Source organism: Gavia stellata, chromosome 11 (assembly GCF_030936135.1).
Source record: "Gavia stellata isolate bGavSte3 chromosome 11, bGavSte3.hap2, whole genome shotgun sequence".
NCBI lineage: Eukaryota > Metazoa > Chordata > Aves > Gaviiformes > Gaviidae > Gavia > Gavia stellata.
The window spans coordinates 17,473,124-17,497,120 of NC_082604.1; the positions used below are offsets into that span (position 1 = coordinate 17,473,124).

The window sequence follows — 23,997 nt, forward strand, 5'->3', positions numbered from 1 at the left end:
AAAAAAAAAAAATCACAGCTCTACAGGGGAGGGTAAAAGCTACAGCAGTTCAAACTCACTTGAAGATTCCAGTTATACAGAAGTGGGCTCCATAGTGGTATACAGTAGAGAAAAGGTTTTCACAGCATATATTTTAATCATTAGTGATGCAGCAGAAAAGCTCCATCTCACTGCTGAGTTGAAAAGCAGATATTGCACCCAGACTCTGGGTGCAGCATCAACTGCATTAACCTTTTTAGTCAGAAGCTTCCTAGTTCCTAAAATGGCGGTATTTTTGCATCAATATTTGTACAATACTGAAGCAGCTCAGAAGGATTACACAATGGAGATGCAACACCTTGGAGGTGAAAAGGGCACAACCTAATTCACCTCCAGGAATTCGCAAAGTACCCGCACTAACATTTTCCCCACACTAACACTGCCCCGCTGAATTAATTCTTGCATCAAGTCAAGAGCAGGATGACTCGCTTCTTTTGTAGCATATAGGAAAAAAAAAAAGACATAGTAAGTTTTCACACTGAGCACGTTAAATACTTTGAAATCTAGGACACTGCTCTTTGAAGTGTTACAAAATAAAATGATAAAACAGGCTTTCAGTATCTGCCCCCTCCCCCCTCAACTGCAAAGTAACACAGGAATCTCAGTATGAAAAATACAAATATATTTGTCCAGTGACGAGTCATTTATTACAAGGTATACTGTAAGCGTTCTGCATAAAAATAATAATTAAAAAACAGAAAAACAAACAACATTTTATTGTGGTTCTGTCAGACCCGGTAGCCCAAGAAGAAATAAAAATTGGCGTGTTATGCTGCAGGAAACAAAAATTACACATACAAAAAAATATTTATATACACACACTTTACAGGGTAACCATCTTGCATTACTATTTAGAGCTATCCAAAACAGGCTTGCACAGTTACCAAAAGGCAGTCTTTGAATGCAACATAGACCTGACACAACAGACAGATGGAGGAGGCTGCTAACAATATCGGACTTAAATGAAATACGTGGCACACAGCAGGGACCAGAAAACAGCCACTGCATTGAAACGAGATTATTTGGTTGTAGCAAGGTAGGATGACAAGTCATTTAAGCTGCTTTTTTCATCTTTCGCCAACCAAAAAAAAAGAGTCAGGCTTACTATTAAAAAGAGCAAGACAACTTGAAACCAGCTGTGCTGAGCCGAGCTCCTCAGTTTAGGTTTGTTTTGTGTACGTTAGAGTCTCACTACCTTGGCCAGTATAAATGTGAAAACACGCACTCTGTTCAGTTACTTGTCCACAGGACCACTGGCAGTCAGAGGAAATGCCTCAGAGCACAGCTGCTGTAGAACCAATACAAAAAAAAAACCAGAGAAAAATCAATTTCTCATGTAAACATGACATTTTGCAGTAGCAACACTCATATTACCACGAACTGGTCCTTGTTCCAAGGCAGTTGGATATTTCTTTCTTTTTTTACTCTCCACTTCTAGTTGCTCATCACTTATAGTCTATAGTCACCAGCAACAAACCACAACAGGCTCCAGCCTATTACAGATATATCTAAAGACGGTCCTACTTTACTTGGCAGGAAACCAGTCTAGCATGGTCTAAATAAAAGATTGTCTGGGTTTAGGATAGCTGAAGCCCTACAAATCAGTGTGCAGCTCTCAGTTGGTCCTCTGTTCAACTGGAGGCTAGGCAGGCAAATCCTTATGCTAAACTAACCAGGCTGCATATGTGGCAACGCCTAATTCTCTAGCTTAAACGTCAGTAGTAGTACAGAATGGCTAAAGGTTGGGTGGGGGAACAGAAGTCAAGAGTGACCAATGGCTGTATTCACGTTTATATCCTGAAACAAGCCACCCAGGACATACACATGAGTGTAAATTCAAAACAAGAAGACACAGCAGGTTTGGGTGTTCCCAGAGAAGGCGAGGGAAAAAGGAGAAAGTAGGTTGCAGGTGGCTGTAAGCGCTGGCCTGCCCAGCAAAGTGCATGTGCTGTCTCCGCTGGAGAATATTACACATGAACAGAGCACTCAGCTCCGTGGGAAGAGGCTGTTTAAGTGCAACGTTCAGCAGACCGATTCCCATTTATTTTTCGGATGAACTGCCAGTTCAGAGTTTGTTGGCTTTGGGTTTTTTGCATTTGTTTTGGTTTTTTTTTTTTTCTTTTTTAAAATTTATTTTAACCTTCCTGCTTTTCAAAGTGGGATTGCTGGATGAGAGAGACAAGTTTGAAGGTCAGGATTCTCACAAGGTATATGAGGATTCAAAAGTCAAGAAAAGAAGCCCTCTCCCCAAAGGAAAACATGAAACAAGAACAATGCCTTCTCAAGAAGGTCAACGACTTTCAAGGAAATACCACCCGCCTTCCCCCTTTGCTCAGCTCTTCCCCTTGCAAGAGCTGGGGTGGAGGTTGCGGTCCAGGAGTGTGACCTAGACAGCATCAAGGGCATAACCTAGCATGAGTGAGCAAGAAGGTTCCCTCCGCCCTTCGTCCAGGGGTGCAGTACACCAAGCAGAAGGAAGACAAATGAAGGGCTGAGCAGTTTGTGGCCGAGGCGGGGCGGAGCAGGGTCCGCAGAGCTCACTCCCCTTCCTCTTTGATGCGTTGCTGTTTGTTGCGCCGGGCATCCATGTCAAAATTGAAGTCGTTCCACTCGTCGCGGGGCGGGAAGGAAATGGTCTGCCGGAGCGTGAAGCGGACGGCGTCAATGACCCGCTCCCCCCGGGTTTCGCTGGAGCCCACGCTGACAGTGGAGGCCCCGCTGGGGGTGCGCAGGAGGTGGGGAGGGGAGGAGAAGTCATGGAGTTGCCGGTGGTCCAGGATGCCCTTCCAGATGGCATGGCGGAACTGCTCTGGGATCTTGAGGCTCACCAGATCCTGCAAGGCAAGGTGGAGGGCTTAACAGGGCAATCCCTGGGCAAGCTGGGCTCCAGGGGTAGAAGCAGCCTCTGAGGCCACCTTGCAAATGCCTGTTAACCAACAAGCTGATAAAATCCAGGTGGCCATGGTGCACTGTAGAAGACAAACCACTAATCCTGAAGGTGGTGGTTCACTTCTGAACAAGCACGTGTAGCCATGAGGCAGCAAGAATTAATGACACAAGGTCTGTTTTGAAGTTACACAAAACACACATTCATGCATAAGATATGGTGACCTAAAGGTAGATGTTTAACTGGACTGCAAGGCCTCCAAGACAACCTCAGGGAGATCTGCTGGTTGTCTATGGTAGGGGATGCTGGGCTGCAGAAGTTCAACGGCTTTGAAAACTTCCGTGTTTATTTCAAAGCCTGCAAAAGGATTTTAGAATCCAAGTCTGAGCTCCAGTATTCGAGGCTCTGGGTCTCACTCTATAGGAACTGCCTTAATTGAACATAACCAAAATTTAAGAACAGACACATAACCTTAGAAAACTTGGACTTTGAGGCCCCACCATCTCTGGTGCAGTACCTGAGGACAGCATTACCTAATGGGAAATGTGATATCAGCTTCTGAAAAAAATTAGCAACCAGCTTTGGTTAATTTGGGTCAGCTTTTCTAATTAGAGCAGCAGCAGCAGAAGGAAGGCAGCCCACACTAGGAAGCAAAAGCACCACAGCCTTACAAAGTCTTGGGGCAAAAAACCAGGACAGCCAGCTCTGAGGAGAGCAATGGCACAGGAGAGGAAGCAGCAACCCTGCAGCAAAAGCCATGCAAGAGAAAAAAAAACCATCTGGGCTGAGATGCCAGTGGCAAGGGAAGATCATTAAGGTAAGGCCAGAAAACAGAAGCAGGGAGGGAAAAATGCAGACCACTTCTGGACAGCCTACTTGTCTGCAGGCAAGTGAGGTGTTTCAGAGCAGTGTAAACTGAAACCAAGCCTTGCAGAATTAACAGGCATGTGGGCTGGGGCCACTTTGAGTGCTAAAATGCACAGTGGTGGGGAGGGGGAGACACTCTTTCTCTGTGCCAGGCAAGGCAGTTACAATGCTGGCCCTGGGTCCAGCCTCTCTTCACCTCACAATAAGTCTTCTCTGTGTGCAGCAGCCTTAAATCAAACTAATCATATAAAAACAAAAATATACTGACTCTGGATTTCTGACCCATTCCTACAGCAGGGCCAAGAGTGCAAACAAAGGAAATGGTGAGGAGTTACTTACATCCATGGAGTAATGCTCAATCTGATAGATGGTGGTCAGCCCCTGGGTCGTGAAATAATCCACACAGGATGAGCAGCCCAACCTCGCTAAGAAGCTGCAGAGGAGGAAGGAAGGAAGGAGAGAGAAAAAAGGATCACCCTGGCTGCAACAGCCCAAACCACAGAAAAACCAAACACTCAGCCAACCTGCAGCAACAGGAAACAAAGCTTTCACCCTTGGCTTGACCTTCTCCAAGATATCCGAGGCCAGCAAGCCACATTGCTGCCACATCAAATGAATGAGGGTGTTCTTCAGCTTGCCTCCTAGCAGACAACCCTCGTGGCAGCACCTTGCCTTAGTCAAGAGCCAGCACTACACAGCCTGGATCTTGGGGCAGGAAGGCTCACATGGACCCTCCTGCCAGGTCACTTCACCCAGAAGGCGGCTGAGCCCGTGGCAACCTGCTGCACGGATAGAGGGCTTCAGCAAGGGGGTGAGTCTGGGGCTCAGACACATCATGCACACAAAGTACTTCAAATCAGCACATCCCTCCCTAAGCGTAAAGGATTCCTCCTTTATGGGCAGCATCTTTCAACCTGTTCGACCTCGTGAAGGGCAGAGGGGCTTCTGACCCCAGCCATGGCTTGTAGAGTGGCCAAAGGGGGAAAACAAGAAAAAAAAAAAAAGAAAAAAGCAAAAGAAACATTTGCAAGACTGCCTGGCACCCTCAGCTCCACCAGTCCAACAGATGCTGCATCCCTCTGCTTTCTTGCAGTCCTAACATCCCTGTTTCTCTCAGGTGCTCAGAGGTGGGGGCTTGAGGCTCAGTGCCCAGAGGGTACCAAGACCCACTAGGATCCAGTGCTCCAAGAGAACGGGGCAAGGGACCCAGTAGGACCCTTCAGGCTCCCGACATGAGGCCTCCACTCCCTGTGGGTGGGAAACGTGTGCCGGGCAGCCTGCTCCCGCTCACCTGACGATGCTGCAGTCTGTGGGGTACGGAGGAGGGGGGGTGCAGTGGGACGTTGAAGGCATGGAGAGGGGAGGAGGCAGCGCCTGCGTGGGGCTGAGGCCATTCATGTCGCCGGTCATGGCCATGTGGGTGCCCATCATGGGAACTGGAGGAGAGAAGGAGGAGCACATTGTTACCCAGCTGTCCCCAGACCCCCACTTCGCGCCCAGCACAGCACCGAAGGACAGCACCCACAGCCGAAGCAGCCTTAAATTCCCTGCAAAGCCCTGCACAGAGTGAGCTCACAGGGAATTTCAGGCAGGGCGACAACGACTGCACAAGGACCAGATGACAGACAGTCTTTCAGGAGCTCTCCCCTCGCTGGAGCCACTGTCAGCAGCACCGCCGCCACTGTGTCACCTTCCCTTACAAACAGGCTCAGAAGAAACCTAAGCAAGCCGCGGGTGTCTCGGCTTTCCCTGCCGCAGGAGATGAGCGGGACAGAGCCAGCAGAGTAACCCAATACAGAAGACAAACAGCTTTGTTTTCAGAGACACCCAGAGCACCCGAAGGGGATCAGCAACAGGTGTGGGCAAGAGCCCAGTGCTTTTGGAATAAATAAAAAGAAAATATGACAAAACTCAGCCCCCAGAACCATATCTGTCATCCTGGATTTAGAGGGCTGCTGGGCACTCTTCAGCAGCCAGGAGGAAGCAGGTTACAGAGCTGTGAGATGCAGATAGTTCCTTTGAAACTAAGAAGTATCTTAATTGAACTGAGGGGAAAAAGAAGTTTGCCAACATCTGCATCTCCTCTGCTGGGAAAGGAAGAAGAAACAAGTCTTGAAAGACAGATGACAGTGCAGCCAGTCAGATCTGCAGCAAGAAGTAGCTTTGTTCACCTCTGTGAGGTTCAGAGCAGGATGCTGAAGCCTTGCCCCGTGGCACAGCAGTGAGCAATATTTAGCTCTGAAGGTTCCCCAGCCTAACGCTAGCCACTTGGAGATGCCAAGTCTCCTTGCCCAGACTAGCAGGGAGCACGCATGGAACAGGAGAAGAAGGAGCAAGGGTTTCTTACTGTTCGTTCCCATGCCGTCAGGGATGGTGGTTGGGGTCAGGGCATTGCGCTGCTGGGGGTTAATTAGCTGGCTGACCGAGGGCAGCTTGTTCATGCTGTTCATTTTGCTGAGCGGTGGAGAGTTGGAGCCATAGGATGACTGCGACTGCATGGAGGTCCTGCAAACCAAGGAGACATTAGGACAGGAATCGCAGCAGTTGGTTAAGAGCGCACATCCAAGGGGCTATGTTTTCTGTTTGTGGCAGTGGTGAGCTACTGCTAGTGAAATCACTGACACCATGGGAGCATCACAGATAAAGATCATTGGAGAGGAAGTCAAGAGGAAAGAAGTTGTTTCCCAGATATTCTGGGCATTTAAAAAACAAATGGTGAAATACTGACAAAGGGAAGCTTCACTTTCAGTTCAATTTTTTTATTTAAGGAAAAGTTTCTACGTAAGTTTTTCAGTTGACAAGAACATGTGCAAAGCCAGCAAACAGCTGCCAAAACTCGTACAGAGTATTTTGAAGTTAAGTGCTCCTTGTGGTTGAAGACTTTTTTCATAAGAACAAGAACTGAGGAAGCCATCTCAAACCATCCTAATACCCCTAAAAACCTGACTACAGAAACAATTTTCAGATCTGGTCACACCTATCACCTTGGTTTCTCCAAAATTCCTAGTTATTCATATAATCAGGTTGTTATCAGATGTATATACAACAGCCAGAGGCTCTTTGCTCAAGACAGACTCCATACACCTTAGGGACCACTACTGAGATCGTCAGAGCTGCCTGGGACACTGACTTGCAGCTTTTGCTGGTGTTAAGGAGAAGCTGGTATCCAAACCCCACAGGCTGCTTGCAAAGAGTATCAGATTCCTACGACCACTCGACAACAGCACTATCCTCCCTCAAGTCCAGACAGCCCCAAACTCCATCCACCATATCCATGAACTGGGCCAGAGATGCTTGCTGGTGAGCTCCCCCTTGCCCAACCCCAAGGGTCCCAGCTGCAATCCCGCCTCATAAGCAACCCAGAGCATGAAGACCAGACCGCTTCTGAACTGCAGCCCAGTTCCCAGATAGAGTTACAGCTGTGGCATCCCATCTGGAGTTGGGTCTTATTTGGGATATGCAGAAAATGATCATTAAAGCGGGTCCAACAGCACAATTGGCGGAGCACTGCCATGCTGTGAGAGAGCAGGTTTTTCTCTCTCCGACACCAGGGACATTTGCAAGACTGGACAAAGGCGCTGGCGTAGCGGACGTGCTTCCCAAACACAACGTACCCTTGCAAGCTGTGCTCGCCCAGCAGAACAGAGGTCACCCTGCTCTCGTTCGGCCATATCATGGTGACCCTGTGGTGAATGTGCAAGGGCACATTCCCATCTTATTTCTCATTGGGAAACTTGTTTGTCTGGGTATAACTGGTTACACCAATTCCTGGGAACTGGCTTTCCTTCTATGCAAAGAGAATAGTTACTACATCAAATAAGCAACGTGTAAAGGAAAGAAAAGGCTTATTCCTAGATAATTTATTAAAACCTTCAGCACTCAAGGTCAAGTTACATACAATTACATTGTCTCTGGCTTCCTGCACTTTTAAGACTTGCAGTGTTGGGTGGAGAAAACATCTATGCTAACAGACTGGAGTATCTAAGGCCCTGAAGAAGTGTTACTTAATTACACAATTACAGGAGGTACAGAAGGGTGTGAACTGTCCTTTGGCAGTGAAGATGCAGGACAAGATCCAGCAAACTTCATAGACTCAAGGAAGTGGAAAGCACAAGAAGCTTCACAAATTAATATTAATGATGGCAGCAACTCCCAAGGGGAAGTGAAACCGAGCCATGAAGTTCAGACCCAACTTTTCAGGGTGAAGGGAGTGATTCAGATCTGAGGTTTCAATTCACCAATTATAAAAGTTGAGGCCAGCCATGAAATTCTAGTCAAGTTGACACCACCCTTAGCCTAAGAGGCTTCTGGATTTAGGACGAAAATGAATATTTCTACTTTACAGGTTCAGGCACCTATCTTAACTGAGCTTCAGCTGCAATTAATATACACCTGAGTAGTCTCTTAGGGCAAAATCTGCATGATATGCAAGTGAGGAGGTCACCATGTACACGGTGAAATTCCAAATCAAATCAACAAAGACTTCCCAAAAAAGATGTAGTTGCATTGTTTAAGCTCAGGACAGATTTTATCCAGAGACCTCATGACTAGAATTTTTTTTTTTTTAAAGGATGCCTGTTGCTACAAAACAAGATTCTCCAAGGAGCTCAGTAGTGGGCCTAACTTTGTCCTCTCCACCACCAACAGTCATTTCAGCAAAGCTAGTTAGGAGACTACAGAATACTTTGGGGATAAAAAAGAAGCAAGCAAACACAAGCCAACTCAAAGCACCCTACACTATAGAAAACAAATGCATACTTTAACATATAGCTTAAGGACTCCATTCTTATCTCATTCATACTCATAAGAATCAAGATTAAGATGCTCAAGTGAATAAAACAGGAAACAAAAGCATTTTTCTTTGTATCCATACTTGTTTTAACTAAACTATTCCATCATGTGATCAGACGTGTGAAAGGTCTAGAGAAAGCCATCTAGCCAAAAGAAAAGTCCCAAGATAAACCAAGATGCAAAATTTTATTGAAAATTCGTGTCACACGTCAATATAGCAACAGCTTCAGAAACACAGTAAGATGTTTTTGGTATTAAACACACGGCCTACATGGTGTTTGAGGATTCATTTAAAATATACTGCTTTTTTCTCATTTTTTTTTTAAACAGGTATTATAAGAATGTCATGCATAGTGATTTTCATTAAAATTATATTAATATGTCTCAAGAAAGATTAGAAGTAGGAGCATTAACATTTCTTTGATATCAATGCCAATGAAATGCATTTTAATATCAAGGTATAAGGACTTCAATTAAGAGACTATTATACTTCTTAGAACAGTCTGATACGAAAGGCACTGAGTCACATTCTGCAACTGATTTTTCTCTCTTCAAGAGGCTATGTAATTATTTAGCCAATAACATTTGTAGTTATGCAAGCTCATATGAGGGCAATCGCCTCTCATGCTTCAAGGCATATACTGATCATCTCAAGAGGTCAGGAAGGAACTGCCGCCTTCTCCCACATATGAAGCACAGTTCACTTCACAGGTTACCTTGTAGAATTCTGCCCTTTCCCAGCTCACAGGGTATCAGCCCTTCACCAGAGGTAGGAAACTGCTTGGATAGACCAATTACCTGATTCAGTAGACAAGTCCCAGAGTCCTCATTCACATTAGATGAGCACACCGTCATGTAAGCAGCCTTAATGCAAATGACATCAAAGGTTCATTAAGTGCGAGAATAGGGCAGCTCAGGCTCAGAGAGTTTAAGATTTCACCCAAGTCCCTGCGCCGACAGTTTGATATCCCTGAAGACCTAGAGCTAGTCACAATACAGAGACCCAAGTGGAATCGAAGCTGTCCAGGTCTGCCTTTCCTTACAGCAGCCACTACAAGTGCAGCAAGGATTACATCCCCAGTCCACACATGGCCAACGTGCCTATTGGCAATGTTTTTTCAAGTAAGGTTGCCCACTGTGCTGCATAACACTAGGATGTCATTGATGTAGTCTAGTAATGGCACACAAGTGACACAGATGATGCTCAGTTGTACTCATCCACTTTGAAGGCCTGTGAAGCAGGACACTAAAAAGCAGAGAGATGCTCTTGCTCTCCACATCTCAAACAGCTGCTATTCTAAAGAAAGCAATAGTGCATCTTTTGAACCACACAAGTGGTTTTTAGGCTTGATAACTAACTGGGAGCATGGAAAGGAGGAGCCCTGATGATCGCTAAGCGGGCAACAACTACAGCACAGGGACAAGGGTGGCGATGACGACTCCCTTTAGATTTCAGGCATGGGAATTTCCCAAGGCAGGTAATGGATGCAATCTGCTCTCCAGGGAATGGAGCTATAATATAGGGAGTGGATATACATCAACTAGTTGATATAGACTGATATGACCTGACTGACAAGGCCCAATTAGTCCACTCGGTTATTCCTTGAAAGGAAAAGGCTTACTTTTCTGAAGGCCCAGAGATGAGAAAGACATCAAAATCAAAAGGCAGCTGGGAAAACGTTAACTTCTTTTATCTGCAGAAGACAGACTACGAAGCAACTCCAATTGCTTCCAGCTCCAGGTTATTTGATTTAAAAAAAAAAAAAAAAAAGAAATGCACCTTCTAAGATAACCACCTTGTAGCTGGAGAGCAAATCAAGTCAACATTAAGACCAGTTTCAGAATCATCATCCTCTTATAGGTTAGGAGGACAAATTGGAAAGTCTTTCCAGAGGACAGTGGCATCCAAATAATTTACATTCTCGTTTGGTGGAAGTCCTGGGTGCTGTATTGCCCATCATGGTACAAGAGATTTCTTAGCAGTCAGACCAGATGATGAACTGGAGCATGAGCTGGAATTTCACGGTGCAGGCTTGCTTTTTATCTTCCAGGGGGCTGCCTCCTCAAACTTGCTGGTAGACAGGCCCTGGAGCAGAGCTCTAGATACAGATTAGTGTGTCCGTGTAGCAGTATTTCCGTATTGCCATCCATAGGCAGACAAGACCAGGATCCAGGAATAAAGCTTCATTGGAAGGACAGACTGACAGTGCCAAGCATAATCCTGCGTCTGGGCTGCATTTGCAGTTCAGATTCCCACCTCTTATACTGAAAGGAATAGCATTGCCTTTCTTCTCCCAAATAAAAAGGCACAGAGCAATAGTTATCTGCTTTGTGATCTCAAAATACTTCCTGGAGTTTCCAGGCAAAGTAAGGAGGCACGTGATTTTGTTAGCTTTACACAAGGAATGATGGTAGAGCTGCAACTATATGAAATAGTCACTGCTAGTGTTTAATTAGTTATTATTTATACCTAATCACAATTTTTGGGGCTCTTCTCCATCAACTCTCCCTCACACTTCTATGGTAGAGCAAGTCTTGCTAAGACAATGAAGGAGATATGCAGAGATGGGATATGGCTCTCAAAGGAGGTGTTAGTATGAGTCATCACCTGCTCAGATCACAGCCCTGCTGCCTGGAAGTGGATGATGTGATGTTCAGAGATAAGAGTCTTCTCCCACTGCATCAGGCTTTTCTCCTTGGTGGGTGGCCAGGAGGCCCGCTCTGCATTTGGGAGGCACCTTCTCTTCAGGCTGTGCCTAACCAAAAGTGTGTCAGAGCTGGGTACACACCTGCCCCAAATAAATCTGGCATGGACTGCACTGCAGGCACACAGGTCCCCATCACTATTGATCCAGCCCCCTCTCTGTTTCTCAGTGGCTGCTGATCACTGGCATTTGCAACCAAGCTCTGCTCCCCAGCCACCACTGATCTACCACCACACACCAGCCCACAGGGAGCACCGTTCCTGGTGTACCTTCAGTAACTTCTTCACATTTCTATTTCCTGCAGCTGTGAATATCGGAGGTTCCTCAGGAGAGATGCCACTGCCTGAAAGTGTGGGCTGAAGGACAGTTCTCTTCCAGCATTAGGGGTTGTTCTTCACGGAAGGATGTTTGAGCATCTCTCAGTGGGGAGAGCCACAGCAGGCATCATGCCAACCCTCAACTAGCTCCTCTCTCATCGCCAGTACCTGCACCTAGTGCCATGCTCAGCAATGCCAGGTTAATTCCACAGCATGGTACTTGCCTGTTGATCGTTCCTCCTTTGCGCTGGTCTGGGCTTGACACTTTGAGATGAAGTTTCCAAATGATTCAAATCCTCCTTGTCAAGCCCCATACGAATGGCTTTCAGAGGTAGAGTTTGATACAAATAGTGTGAGGATTTACAAGTCCTTGCTGAGAAACAGTCTTCTGTGCAGGAATTGCTAAGCCAGGATGCACTTCACGAACACAATAAGCAAAAGCCACTGGTTGCAGGATTAACGGACAAGGTGGGCATGGCCTGAGGCCGCTTGGCTGAGTCAGCTGTAACATATGCTGGCACCACTTTCCTTTGAACTATGAGGTTTGTAGTGATGGGGTGAAATGTAGTAGGGTTGATGAAAACTCTAAGGCAACATCTAATAACTGCTGAACATCTGCAAGGAAAGGGGCAGGCTCCGACCCCTTTTCACGTGTAGGGCAATGAGAAGTTTTGCACACTCTGCCCTTTGCACCCTCAGCTGCAAAGGGACAGGAACACTGGGCACACATGAATGTCATTACACAGAAAGACTTCAACCTCACATTCAACTTGTGCAGCTCAGCCCACCACTTGGATCGAGCCCAGAGAGTCAGGAGGGACCTTCCTAAGTTCAGCAAAGCTGGATTAATGCCAGCAGTGCTGGTGCAAAGTCAGTCACCCAGTCTTCCCTATAATTTTGATGTATTCTAGATCAGACCCTTTAAGATTAGAAATAAGGGTAAACAACTCATGATGCCAAATTAGCAGGCATTTCTACAGAAAAAAAATAAAGTTGATTTCTTACTAGTGCCAGTTCATATAACTATTACCTCCCTCTGTCCAGCAGTACAAATACTTCAGCTACTTACACTATTACTGCATGACCAGCATTAAAACAGGCCAAACTGACTGTCACAGAATGTTTAAACACACCCCCCCTTCCGCCCCCCCCCCAGCCCATGAACACATTTTTTAATTTAAACAAACAAGAGGCATTTTAAAATTGAGACCTGCTCAGAGAAACCCTGCTGAGTTTCACAAATACAGAAGTAAGAGGAAAGAGTATTAACAGGTTACAAAAACAGAAAGAAAACATTACACCAAGACAGACATCACTGTGGTTCCTGACCTCCCAATGCTAGGGGCTACAGCTAAGAGGTCTGTAGAAGTGTCTGTTGTTTTTGCAAAGTTTGAGTCCCTTCAGAAGATTACTCTCACTATTTACTCTGTTGCTCTCAGGCTCTGTATTTGCCCCACTGTTCTTAGTCCCACCAGCTGGGCAAAGTGACCCCAGCAGCTCGGTTTATGGATATACTGATGGGTTTGGGGGGCTGGAATGTTTTAGGATGGCATCGGTCTGTTTGGGAGGGTCTCTCCTTGAGTCCATGAGTTCACTCCTGAAGCAGGCCGAAAGAAGACTGTAGAGAAGGAACCAGAAAAAAGAAATAGATGAATGTACAGGACCCTTCACCAGCCACCAAGAGAGAAACAGTCACTTTCCACCTTCATGATCACAGTACGGGCTTTGAAAGAGGGAAAAGCAGATGTCTTAGCACCTACAGTGAGGTTATGTGACAGGGAGATTTAGAAAGCTGGAAAGCCCTAGGTACAAGCAAGTGCTTGGCAAAGAAGATAAAACAGCTAGTTGATAGGGAAATCTGATTTCTGTGTCCCAGTTTCATGGGTGCAAATGGTGCCCCAATACTGTTCCCAGCGACAAATACATGAGGGAAAAAGCACTCAGCCATAGGGAAAAGGAGAGAAGCAGCTTCCATTGAGCCCACTTCAAACTTCAGTTACTTAAAAACCAGAAGCTGGTGCTAGGGAGAAAGGATGGTGCCTACTGTGAAAGGGCCATATTAATTACATCTCAACTACTACCCTTTTCAAAGCCTTGGGACCCTCTGCACTAAAGCAGAGGCATCCCTGGGACTGCCAGCTGTTGCAGAAGGCACTGCACCCTCGATCCAGCAAAGCAAATGCAGCATGTCTTCATATAGCTAATCCCACACTACTTCTTGCTTACTTTCACTTTGGCAATTCTCAAGTGAGAACACTATCCAAATGCCTGGAGTTCACAACACATGCAAGCACAGCACTACAAAACCAAACCATGCAAAAATCCACTATTAGCTTCCACACCAAAAATGATAATAACTAGGTGGAGGTATGAAGAATACCTTCCCCAACAGCCCCCTCCCCACAACAGCAAGCACCAGGATCCTTGCAGCTCCCATCTCAGCTACAACACTCCAGGCACTGGATAGCTCAGCTCTGTCTACCTCACTCACGAGGTTAATTCCTTCTCATTTGGAAAATGAGCTGTGCTGCTCACTAGATTGACAGGCAGCCAGCGGGCTGGTAGCTGCAGCTCTGCTGATAGGAGAGAAACGTTTGCTGGGATATAAGATCCTGCTTGGACATAAGAGCCTTCTTCCTGCTAGCCATTGGAAGACTTTGTGAAAAATCCTTCAATCATGGGAGTTGGACTTGGTGATCCTTATGGGTCCCTTCCAACTTGAGATATTCTATGATTCTATGCTATGGCCAATTGAAATAAAGACTGTTCTGAAAACAGTGCTCAGCAGGGTGAAACCCACCACAGGAAATTTCACTGAATATGAAAAAGTGTTTTCCAGTGAAACCCTTACAGACTGTGCAGATACTCCCTGGGAATATTGATGGTAAATGTATTTCACAGAGTGTCGAAGAAATCTTCCCTCCCCAACAAAGCACGGGCCACCTCTGGTAACTCTGGCAGCAGGGGTCTTCTGGCAAACCCATGTTTTAAACAAATGGTGGCAGACCATGAAAAGGAAGTCTTCTAAACATGTGTGCTGCTGTTCAAAATATGGATCCCAGGATTTGGCAGTGAAAAAAGAAGAATATGAACTGCAGCCAAAAAAACACAACTCCCACCTATGATCATGAAGGTATTTGGCATAACAGTAAGTAAGAGAAAACCATGCACAAAGGAGCAAACAGAGAGAGGAGATGAGACAGAGAAAGATTGTGGGCTGGCACAACATGGAGCACTGCAGTATTTTGGTCATCTTGTGGGACACAAAGCTTTCCAATTGTCACCAGATTTGTCCTTTTTATTCCAGAACAGTAAGACAGTTGCAACCGCTGGCCTACCAAATGCAATGCTGGTCTGTATGTCCGCAAGAGCAATTATACAGTTGTTTTCCAAAATGACAGATTTATATTTTTAAAACTACATTTCACCATGATAATCTCATCCTTGCTTTTCTTTCTCTTCAAAAAAGATGAAGCTTTCCATGTGTAGGAATAAAAGTGAAATTTCTTCCCACACACCTAGATACCTTTTCTATGTTAACCATTACTCAGGAAAGTAAACAAAAAAAATCTAGCAAATCCTCCATCAAGGCTTGACTGTGGAGCACATGTGGATGCAGCTCCATTTGGAGAAGAACGAACCAAAGGCAACTCACAAACATCCCAACCCCACAAAGCCCTGCTAGGACCTACAGCTTCCTACATATTCAAACTTGGTCACTGCATATGCACTGTCCTAGCTCCCAGTTTTAACATACACTTTGAATGAAAGCGAATGGGGACGGAGTTTTGAAAGTACATTCCTACTTATAAAGTGAAAGGCATTTTCTTCTAAAGCCAGAAGAGACTCGCAAAGGAGTCACCGTGCTGCTGAGTTTGGCCAGCCTGACAAGGAAGCAGTGGCAGGACACCTCCCAGCAACCTGCTTGCATGCAAGGTTGCTCTTACCCAAACCAGTTCCTCCTTCGCTCCCCATTCTCACATCGAGACCTGAAGCTCCTTTACGATTCTTTTTGGGGGTGCAACTGCGTCTATGAGTCTTTTCAGCCTATGAGTCTTTTCAGCCTAAATATCCCTTTGCCCTGAACACATTCCTTCAGAAATTAAGTCATACCCTGGATTATTGAGCAAAAGCACCAGAACCCAACCGCACATAAGAAGCTACTGCTTGAACATGCATTTCAGCAGAGGACCCTGCCTGATGGCAGACTGTCGGCAGAGACAACTGCAGCAGCTCTGGACAAACACTGAAAGTTATTTTTCTCCCAACTCCTGGCATCCTCAAAAGCTCTTAATCTTTCTCCCCAGTATCTGAGCACACTCAGCAGCTGAGAAAAATTAGTATATAACTGGACAAGTGCCAGGAGACATGCCGAAAGAAGTTTCATTAAATTAAATGGCTGGACTTATACATGCTAGTCTTAAAGGTAACACAAATACCAACCTCAGTTGCCAGGAACCCATCCTATTGATATAGGAAGAATGAAAACAGTAATTAAAGCAAAGCAACTGTCAGCACCAAGTGAAAGCTGTCATCTGCTGCCATCCATTTCTGCTTACAAAACCATTTCTCAGCTGAAATTGCTGTAGTTCAGGTGGAGTTTTGAAGACACACAACTGAGTGCACAAAGGCCGCAATGCCTAAGAGCTAGTAAATACAAGCTATAGTATATACGAACAGGACAGATGACTGATAAGAATAAGTAACAATAACGAGAATTTTAAGTGCCCCAAAAAATAGTCCAGAGCCCCTGGATGCTCCAGCCATTTTGGCACAAGGCTTTTTTCACACCTCCACAAGACTCCAGCTGACACTAAAAACACACAGGTCAAAATGTGAACATATGCGGAGCCCTGGCACAAAGCCGTGGTATTGTAGAAGTCCTGAGACAAGGCCAAGGCGTCGAAATAAATCCCTACAGGCTCAAGGGGGACTTATGTGGTGCTTTGGCCTTGTGCTAACCTCTGCGGAGGAATGAGTTATACCCGCAGCCTCTTGACGCGTGAGCTTACCAGCAGGAACGCGTGAGATCCTAAGCACTACCGCTGGCGGCTACCTACTACCCGGGCAGCTATTTTCTGTCACCCGATACAGCAGGTGAAGCAATGCCCGTGAATGACACCGCTTACGGTCTGTCTGGGAAGTCATTCTCTGACCCAGTCTCTGTAACTGCAAAGCTTTGGGAACAGAGGGGAAAATCGAAACCAGACACTTGGCCCTTCTTCTCCCCATCCTCCTGCCACTTATACCACCCAAAGTAATCCTGGCACAGCCCTTCCAGCTGAGTTCAGATAACAACTATGTCTGCCTGTATGGAAAGTTTCTCATGCGCAATGTGGAGACACTTGTTAGTGACAAATTACAGTTTTTAAAAATGCTTTAAAAGTGCACACATGGAGTCTTTCTTTGAAGTACCCACAGGTCACAAAGCAATTATTACATATTTCATCCTTGCTCCCGACTTTCAGCTTCCCTTTTTACAGCTGAGGAACCTACAGTATTTATATCCCACTGAGACACCAGCCCTCCAACAGCACCAGAGATGCTCAGCAATGGGGTCCAAGTACTCAGCTGAGCTGGTGCTCACAGTCCCGTCTTCGCATGCTTTTGGCAAGATGCTCAGATGGACATCCTGGAGAAGGCGTGGAGATGGCTCCATGTTCGCTACCATTCCCATGGAGCGGATGAGAAGAGCACACCCACCCCGCACTCCCCAGCTTGGGCACACACGCACATTGGGTTTCTGTCTGCAGGCTGTTCCACAGCACTACGTCGCTGTGCCTTGGGTTCTGGCTGGAAGTCAGAAACGAGGTGCTGAGCTTGTCCTCGTTCACCCTCCAAGGCCAAGAAGTGAATTGTGTGGGACGAGAGACTAGAGAGGAACCTTGCAAGCAGTCAGGATGTACGCTTGGGGAAGGAGGACTGCTTTGTCCCATTGCGCAGGTTGTGAAATCTGGATCTCAAACTCATAATCTCTCAAGCTCTGGTCCAGAAATTTGGCTTTGGCCAAACTCCTGGCATCACTTTCTACCAGCTCTGACCAGGGAGTTAACAAGCAGCTATACCGTTGGAAAGGATTTTGCCTATGCAGTACCCTGTGAGTGCTTGGCCCTCGGTTGAGCATTACGCCCCTACAAACAACTGTGCAGAAGCCTTCTGTGTCTCTCTCCTCTCTCCTTCCCCACGGTCCTCATTGCACAGGTCACTGCAAGCACACTCATACTCACTGCTTCTGGAGCAAGTGCTGGTGCTGCTGCTGCTGCTGCTGCCGGTAGGTCTCAATCGTGTGCTGGGGAAGGTATTGCATTAGTTCCAGGGATTCTTTGATCTTTAGTAGCATTTCATATGTCTCCCGGCCCCTCACCTGGATCACGGGAAAAGGAAGGGGAGAAAAGAAAAGCCTTAAAGAACTGCATCTATAGTCCTTAGTGGCAGACACCTTAGCAAGTTTTAGACAAAGTCAAGTAAACAACGAGAGCATGATGCAAATACTCTGTTTATACACTATGCATATGCAATAAAACTGTTAAGCCTCGCACTAGAGGTACAGCGGATAATATTGAAGGCGATCATCTAACACTGCAGGCTAATAAACATCTTGGGGTTGTCATCTGGCTCGACGTAAATCTACGCGAACCAAAAGTGATATTCTGATCCAATCTGTCAGACAGAAAATGTCTTTACCTGCCTCAGATGTAAGCAGATCTGGTGCTGACTCTTACATACCTTGAGGAAAAAGACCACTTGTATTTGGATCTCCCTCCTCCTCTAAGCACACAGGGATTTGCGATTTACCTAACTAAATGTAGCTCATGGGGAAGCAGCTAAACGGCCAGTTACAGATACTTCTTGCCCTTTCTGATCTTACACTTAATACAACGTATTTCACTTCTATCACTACGTTACAATCGTAATACACGTAAAAGCCACAGAAGCATCCACCTTTGTCAGCCAGACAACTCCATTACCTCTAGAAAAAGCTCAAGTGCCACAGACCCCGAAATGACAGAGGAGGAAACCCAGTTAGGTCTCCAAAACAACGTTTCCACCAGGACAGACAGATCCCTTGGGATATTCTCATATGCCTTGCACAAGCCCCTCTCAGTCAACAGCAAATGGCTTTTTTTTTTTCCCCCCATATTTTCTGTTTGGAATATGTATTTAAAATAGATAGCTCTGGGGTTTAAAAAAAATATTCCACATCCCATCTCCATGCTCAGTTCTATCTGAGGTCTGGGTGAGCAGCTGACTTGCCTCAATGCAGAGGAAGATACTAAACATAGGGTAAACGCAAAGATAGAGAGAACTCACCGGCAAGTATAAGAGCTCATCATCTGGGGAACGTCTTTTTTTGATAGATGTCATTTGTATGCCATGAGTTCCTTGTCGAAAAGCTGGAAGAGAAACCCCAAAAGCATCCCATTTAAAAAAAAAAAAGGGAAGAAAAAGAGAAAGGAAAAAGAGAGATACAAAGAGAGACATGAAGTGCATGGCCAGCTCAAATCCACAGGGCTCTGAAAGGGTCTCTGCCTGAGCCATTCTAGAACCGTGCTTGCAGCTCATGACTCCATAAGGCAGACATGACTTTGCAGATGTTGGGTGGCCGTACCGCTTGGGGAAACACATCAGCTGAGGAGCACTGGATATATGACAAAACCCCAGCAAGCCACACCTAGAACAAGCACTGGCTCTTTGCAGGAAAGACTGCGAGCTTTGGTATCACAGTGGTGTTCAGGAGCTGTTGGTGGATCAGTGATCCATGCAGTCAAGACAACAGGCAGGCAGCATGCAAGAATTCACTGCGAAAATGAAGCCCCCCTCCAATCTGCCTCCTGTTAAAACCTGCTGCCTTGCTGGTTCAGCCTAGTGCCATCACTGAGCGTATGCAGGAAACCAAAGCTGGGTTTCCACATCTGGCATGTCTGATGAGTATGTTGCACTCCTTAGAGCACAGAGAGAGAGGCCACTTGCCAGAGCACCTCCGATGCACAGAAGGGTTTACGTGCAGTCTTAATCTAGATTCCCTGTGGCTGAAAGACACATACCACAGCACAAGACACTGGCTAGAAGGAGCAGAGAACGACAGCACAGTCCCAAACAAGCAGTAAATGTTCAAAAAGTAGTTACGGAGTCCCAACCATGTACCTTGAGGGTGGCAAATAAACACTTCTTCCAGTCACTGCTGGCAGGGCTAATCTAACAAAGGGAGTACCGCAAGGGACCCCACAAACCTAGATTATCAAATGCTTTGCGAACACCAGCTCATTTTTCAGGCTGATTCACCCTGGGAGAACAGATGTTTAATGCCCTCCTGCCTCCAAGGCCATGCACAGCACCACTCCATCCCCGCGGCACAAGCACCAGGGTCACACCTGCACCCAATGACAGCATGATCTGCAATCTGCCCAGCTCTGCCAGCTACTTACGGCGCTTCGTACCATCACCATTCTTTGTGCTGTCGGAGACTTGCTGCTTGCGGATGCTGTCCTCGTCTGCTTTGCGATCTCTGCCTGGGCAAGCGCAAATGCGGGCTTCAAAACATCGGCGGCCCAAGACTTGCCCACTGGAAAGAGAGGTGAAAGAGGAAGCGTCAGCTGCTGGCTCAGGTGTGGGCCAGCAGCACCCCTCAACTTCACACGAGACCATGCACAGACAGACCCAAACCTCCCATTTCCCAGTCAGGACGTCCCAGGTGTTGGGCAACTCCCACCTGCAAAGATTTGAAAAATGCCTCGTGGCCCCTTGCATCAAACTGTCCCTAAGGATATGCAATGCTGCCCCGAGCAGAAGGGGAGCCAGAAGGCCACCTCACAAGCAAAGGGCTACACTCATGATGCACTACTTACTCTCTGGTTTCCAGTGTCACAATGATGAGGATGGGGCGACGGTTCATCCCTCCTACACAGCTACTGTTACACATGAAGTTGTACAAGACTGTCGTGAACTCTGTACCAACCTAGACGAGACAAAGGGGATGAGGAGAAGAGATGGTGGGTAGAAAAGCTCTGCTTTTTCCAGGCTCTCCTCTTGTACTCCCACAGCTGTGCTGGAATCAGACTAGCATGAAATAGGCCCCACCACAAGGTTTCCTTAAAAGAAATTAAGAACTCCTGTTCTCAAGGGATAAAGAGTGTGTTTAAAAGCTCATTTCTGACAAAGAGGAAGAAGGGATTCATTGTGATGAAGATGGGGAAAGCACAAGATTCTGACTCCTTTGACTAGGCTTACAACCCCCATCCCTTTTTGTGCTGGGGTGCCACCACCCTGAGCTCAAAACGTACCTGGGGCGGCTCGTAGGGGACCAGCACACTCTGCCTCCCGGTGATGGGGTCTTCTACATACTGGGCATGGCTGTTCCCTTCCACCCTGATCAGGTGGCTGGGAGGCGCAATCTGCCCTGCAAGGGCAAGGAAGCAAAAAACAAGAGACACCGTTCAGTGAAGCAAGCTCACGCACAGGGCAGCAAGATCTTCCACCAAGGGAAAGCCCCGCACCTGGCCCCAGAGGTCTATCAGAGCACACAGGTGCCTCCCAGCCCTTAAAGCATCCCCTCTGCCCACTGCCGGACATGAAAGGCAATGCAGACTTTTCTTTAGTTCACACTGGACACTTGAGAGTAAACTTGAACAGGGGCTTCCCGAGATTCCAGGCTAAGCGAGCCCAAACATCAGCTGAATGGTAGCTCACAGCAACTTTTCGAGCAGATAACTCCATGTGGATTTTCACACCAACTGAAAGCCTTTCTTTTCCTCCCCCTAACGTGTACACAAAGCAAATTCCTTCAAGTCTCAATCCTCACTCTTTTCCCCATCAACTGCTAACGCTATTCTGTTCCCTCCCATCAGTCTTGATCCTAAGGAGCTGAAAAGGATTCAAGCAGCAGGAGAAATATGCATTTAATTAACGGTCAGCTTGAAAAATCACGCTTGCTTACAGCAGCAGCAGAAGGGAACATGATCTTCTTTGTTTCTAGGCCCCTTTCCAATAATTTAGAAAAATCATTTCCTTCCTTCAAATTTTCTTCAGTGTTTCTACAATGTACAACTAAATTCTGAGGAGAGGAGCCTGTTATGGGTTCATCTAAAGAATTTGTTTTGTGTTTGAACTGTTCATTTCTTACTCAAAATAGAGGGTATTTCTGAAGAAATAACTAACTATTTCAGAATATAAATTTATAGTTTTAGTTTTTTTTCTCTCCTAAAAGTCCATCACTGAAATGGCCATCAACCCTCAAAAATCCAGTTCTGTCAGAAAAGCACTTTCTAATTTGAAAAACTATTTCAAAGAAATGTCTCACTCCACTCTGATTTTACACTCCGAAGTCCTTGCTTATTTTTGGGCTTGTCTAGCTGGCTCCATTGTAACCGGCAAAGGGATCCAGGCTCCTAAGACAGCCTGCTAACTGACACCAGCCGGGTTTTTTTACAGCAGGAGATAAATAATGCACGTAGAATAAAACAGATGCTCATCTGAACTTACGTGAACTTCAGTGGTCAAGGCAAAACAGAGCCCAGCCCATGAGTTTGCAGAAAACCCTGGGACATTTTTAAAACAGCTGCTACTTCACTAACACGAGGAGAAGCAAGTAGAAGATTAAAACGTTAATGCTGAACTGATAGCGTTAAACATACAGGAAGGTTGCCTACAGTTGATGCTGGCACTTAGCGTTATCTTGCCAGAGAAAACAGTCCCTCTGTCTTTGAGGCGTGGATTAAGGACTGGAGATGATATTGCATCCTGTTACTAGATCCCTGTCCCAGCGACATGGAAGCTCATTCCTGAGCACAAGAACAGCTGCTTCGCATCACGGGAGCAAAAGCAGAGCAGGAAAAGGCTGCCAGAAGGACACTGCCTGCCACGGGGACAGACATCTATCCATCCAACCTGGGCAGGCGTGAGGTTTATTTCGGTACTTTCTTCCCAAGGACGTGCTTGCACAGGGACAGCTAAAGTATAGTATGAAGCTTCCTGCTAAGCATGGGAAATAGAAAGCTGCACAAGATGTTGCAGGGAGGTCTGCTTCCAGAGGGTTTGCTGTGAAGCTGCCGCCAAAACCCCGCACTGGCCACTCATCAGCCAAGCAGCTTTGGAGAGGGACTGCCAGCAAAGCACTGCCCTCCTTACCCTCATTGAACTCCCGGCTCAGCTCGTGGTTCGGGCAGCGTTTGACCACTTCGGTGACATGTTCAGCTTTCTTGTAGACTGGCATAGCCCTGATGACGGCTCCCTGGGGCGGCGGGGTCATCACTTTGATCTGGATGGGACATGTCTTCGCGATTTGGCAGTACAGCTTTTTCAGTTCGGTGGAATACTGGATGGGGAAAAAAAGCAAGACAGTCAGGATGTTCAGCTAGAGATGGAGGCACACCAGAAGGATGGAGATGGGTTTGCACACGTAGCTGAATGCACCAGCTACTGCATGTGCATTGCGTTTGTTCACACAACAGCCACACTTCCAAACAAGTGGCAAAACCCCTAGACCTTTACCTGTTTTAGAATAGCAGAGTATAAATCTACATCTTGGTTTTCCCAAAGGCAAGAATCTTCAGATAAAGAGTACTGCTTTTACATGAACAAATACAGTCTTTATTTCTCTTGGGCACACCCCCCCTCTCTTCCAAGGGACACACGTTAACCACCTAACAAAATGGACACTATTCTTTTTGCAATGCTCTGTAATCCTGGAAGCATTGGAAACCACACACAGGATGAAAGTGTTTCATCCTGTTTTGTTAGAAGCTCTCCTACTTTTGCAGAGGGATGAAATAAAAACCACGAACGCTGGAATTGAACAGCACTTGAAATCAAGACCCAGGCCAATTTGAGAGTTATGCTAAATCTGACGTTTCTGTCATCTTTTAAAAGCATCTCATACCTTGGCTGATCATCTGTATAGCAACTTCCCAACTTCTAAACTTAAAGCATTGTGTCCATGAAGAAAGGGGAAAAGTAATAATAATAAAAAAATAATTCAAAGCCTGGAAGAGTTGAATAGCCCAAAGACCAGGTCTGTGGTGGGACCTAGAGCACAACCCAGGACTTGGGTCCAAAAGGGAGGTTGTGACCATCCTGGGGTGTGCAATGAACACCTAGAGCAGAACAAGATACTTTTATTCACTGTACTAATTTGGTGCATATCAGATTGTCCTTCTTTTAAGATGTTGCCCACTAAAGGAGCAACACTGGTGCAGCATTTTCCTCAAGTGTGTTCACATCTGGAAACCTTTACTCAGCAAAACGTTGAGGCATGAGCTGAAGTCATTGGTTTCTGTTCAAAAACCCACACTGAAATAAGGGCATGTGCGTAGCAGGAACGGTCATAAAGAAACTCTTATGTGGTTCAGTACAGTGTAACCTGAACCGATTTTTCTGGATGTCCCCTGTGAAGGAG

At 46.2% G+C, this 23,997-nt stretch overlaps 1 protein-coding gene across 1 annotated transcript in view; it reads right to left on the reverse strand.

The window, feature by feature from the left end:
- Positions 1 to 2,576: 2,576 nt before the first annotated feature.
- The window catches only part of TP63 (tumor protein p63), a 117,366-nt gene continuing 95,945 nt past the window's right edge, over positions 2,577 to 23,997 (reverse strand). Inside the window, exons 6-15 of the mRNA XM_059822862.1 lie at positions 22,731 to 22,917; positions 20,888 to 21,003; positions 20,453 to 20,562; positions 20,033 to 20,169; positions 18,918 to 19,000; positions 17,834 to 17,970; positions 6,141 to 6,298; positions 5,085 to 5,229; positions 4,133 to 4,226; positions 2,577 to 2,873 (exon numbers count right to left, since the gene is read on the reverse strand). Coding sequence (XP_059678845.1) covers positions 2,577 to 2,873; positions 4,133 to 4,226; positions 5,085 to 5,229; positions 6,141 to 6,298; positions 17,834 to 17,970; positions 18,918 to 19,000; positions 20,033 to 20,169; positions 20,453 to 20,562; positions 20,888 to 21,003; positions 22,731 to 22,917 — 1,464 coding nt within the window. The remainder of the gene's footprint in view (positions 2,874 to 4,132; positions 4,227 to 5,084; positions 5,230 to 6,140; positions 6,299 to 17,833; positions 17,971 to 18,917; positions 19,001 to 20,032; positions 20,170 to 20,452; positions 20,563 to 20,887; positions 21,004 to 22,730; positions 22,918 to 23,997) is intronic.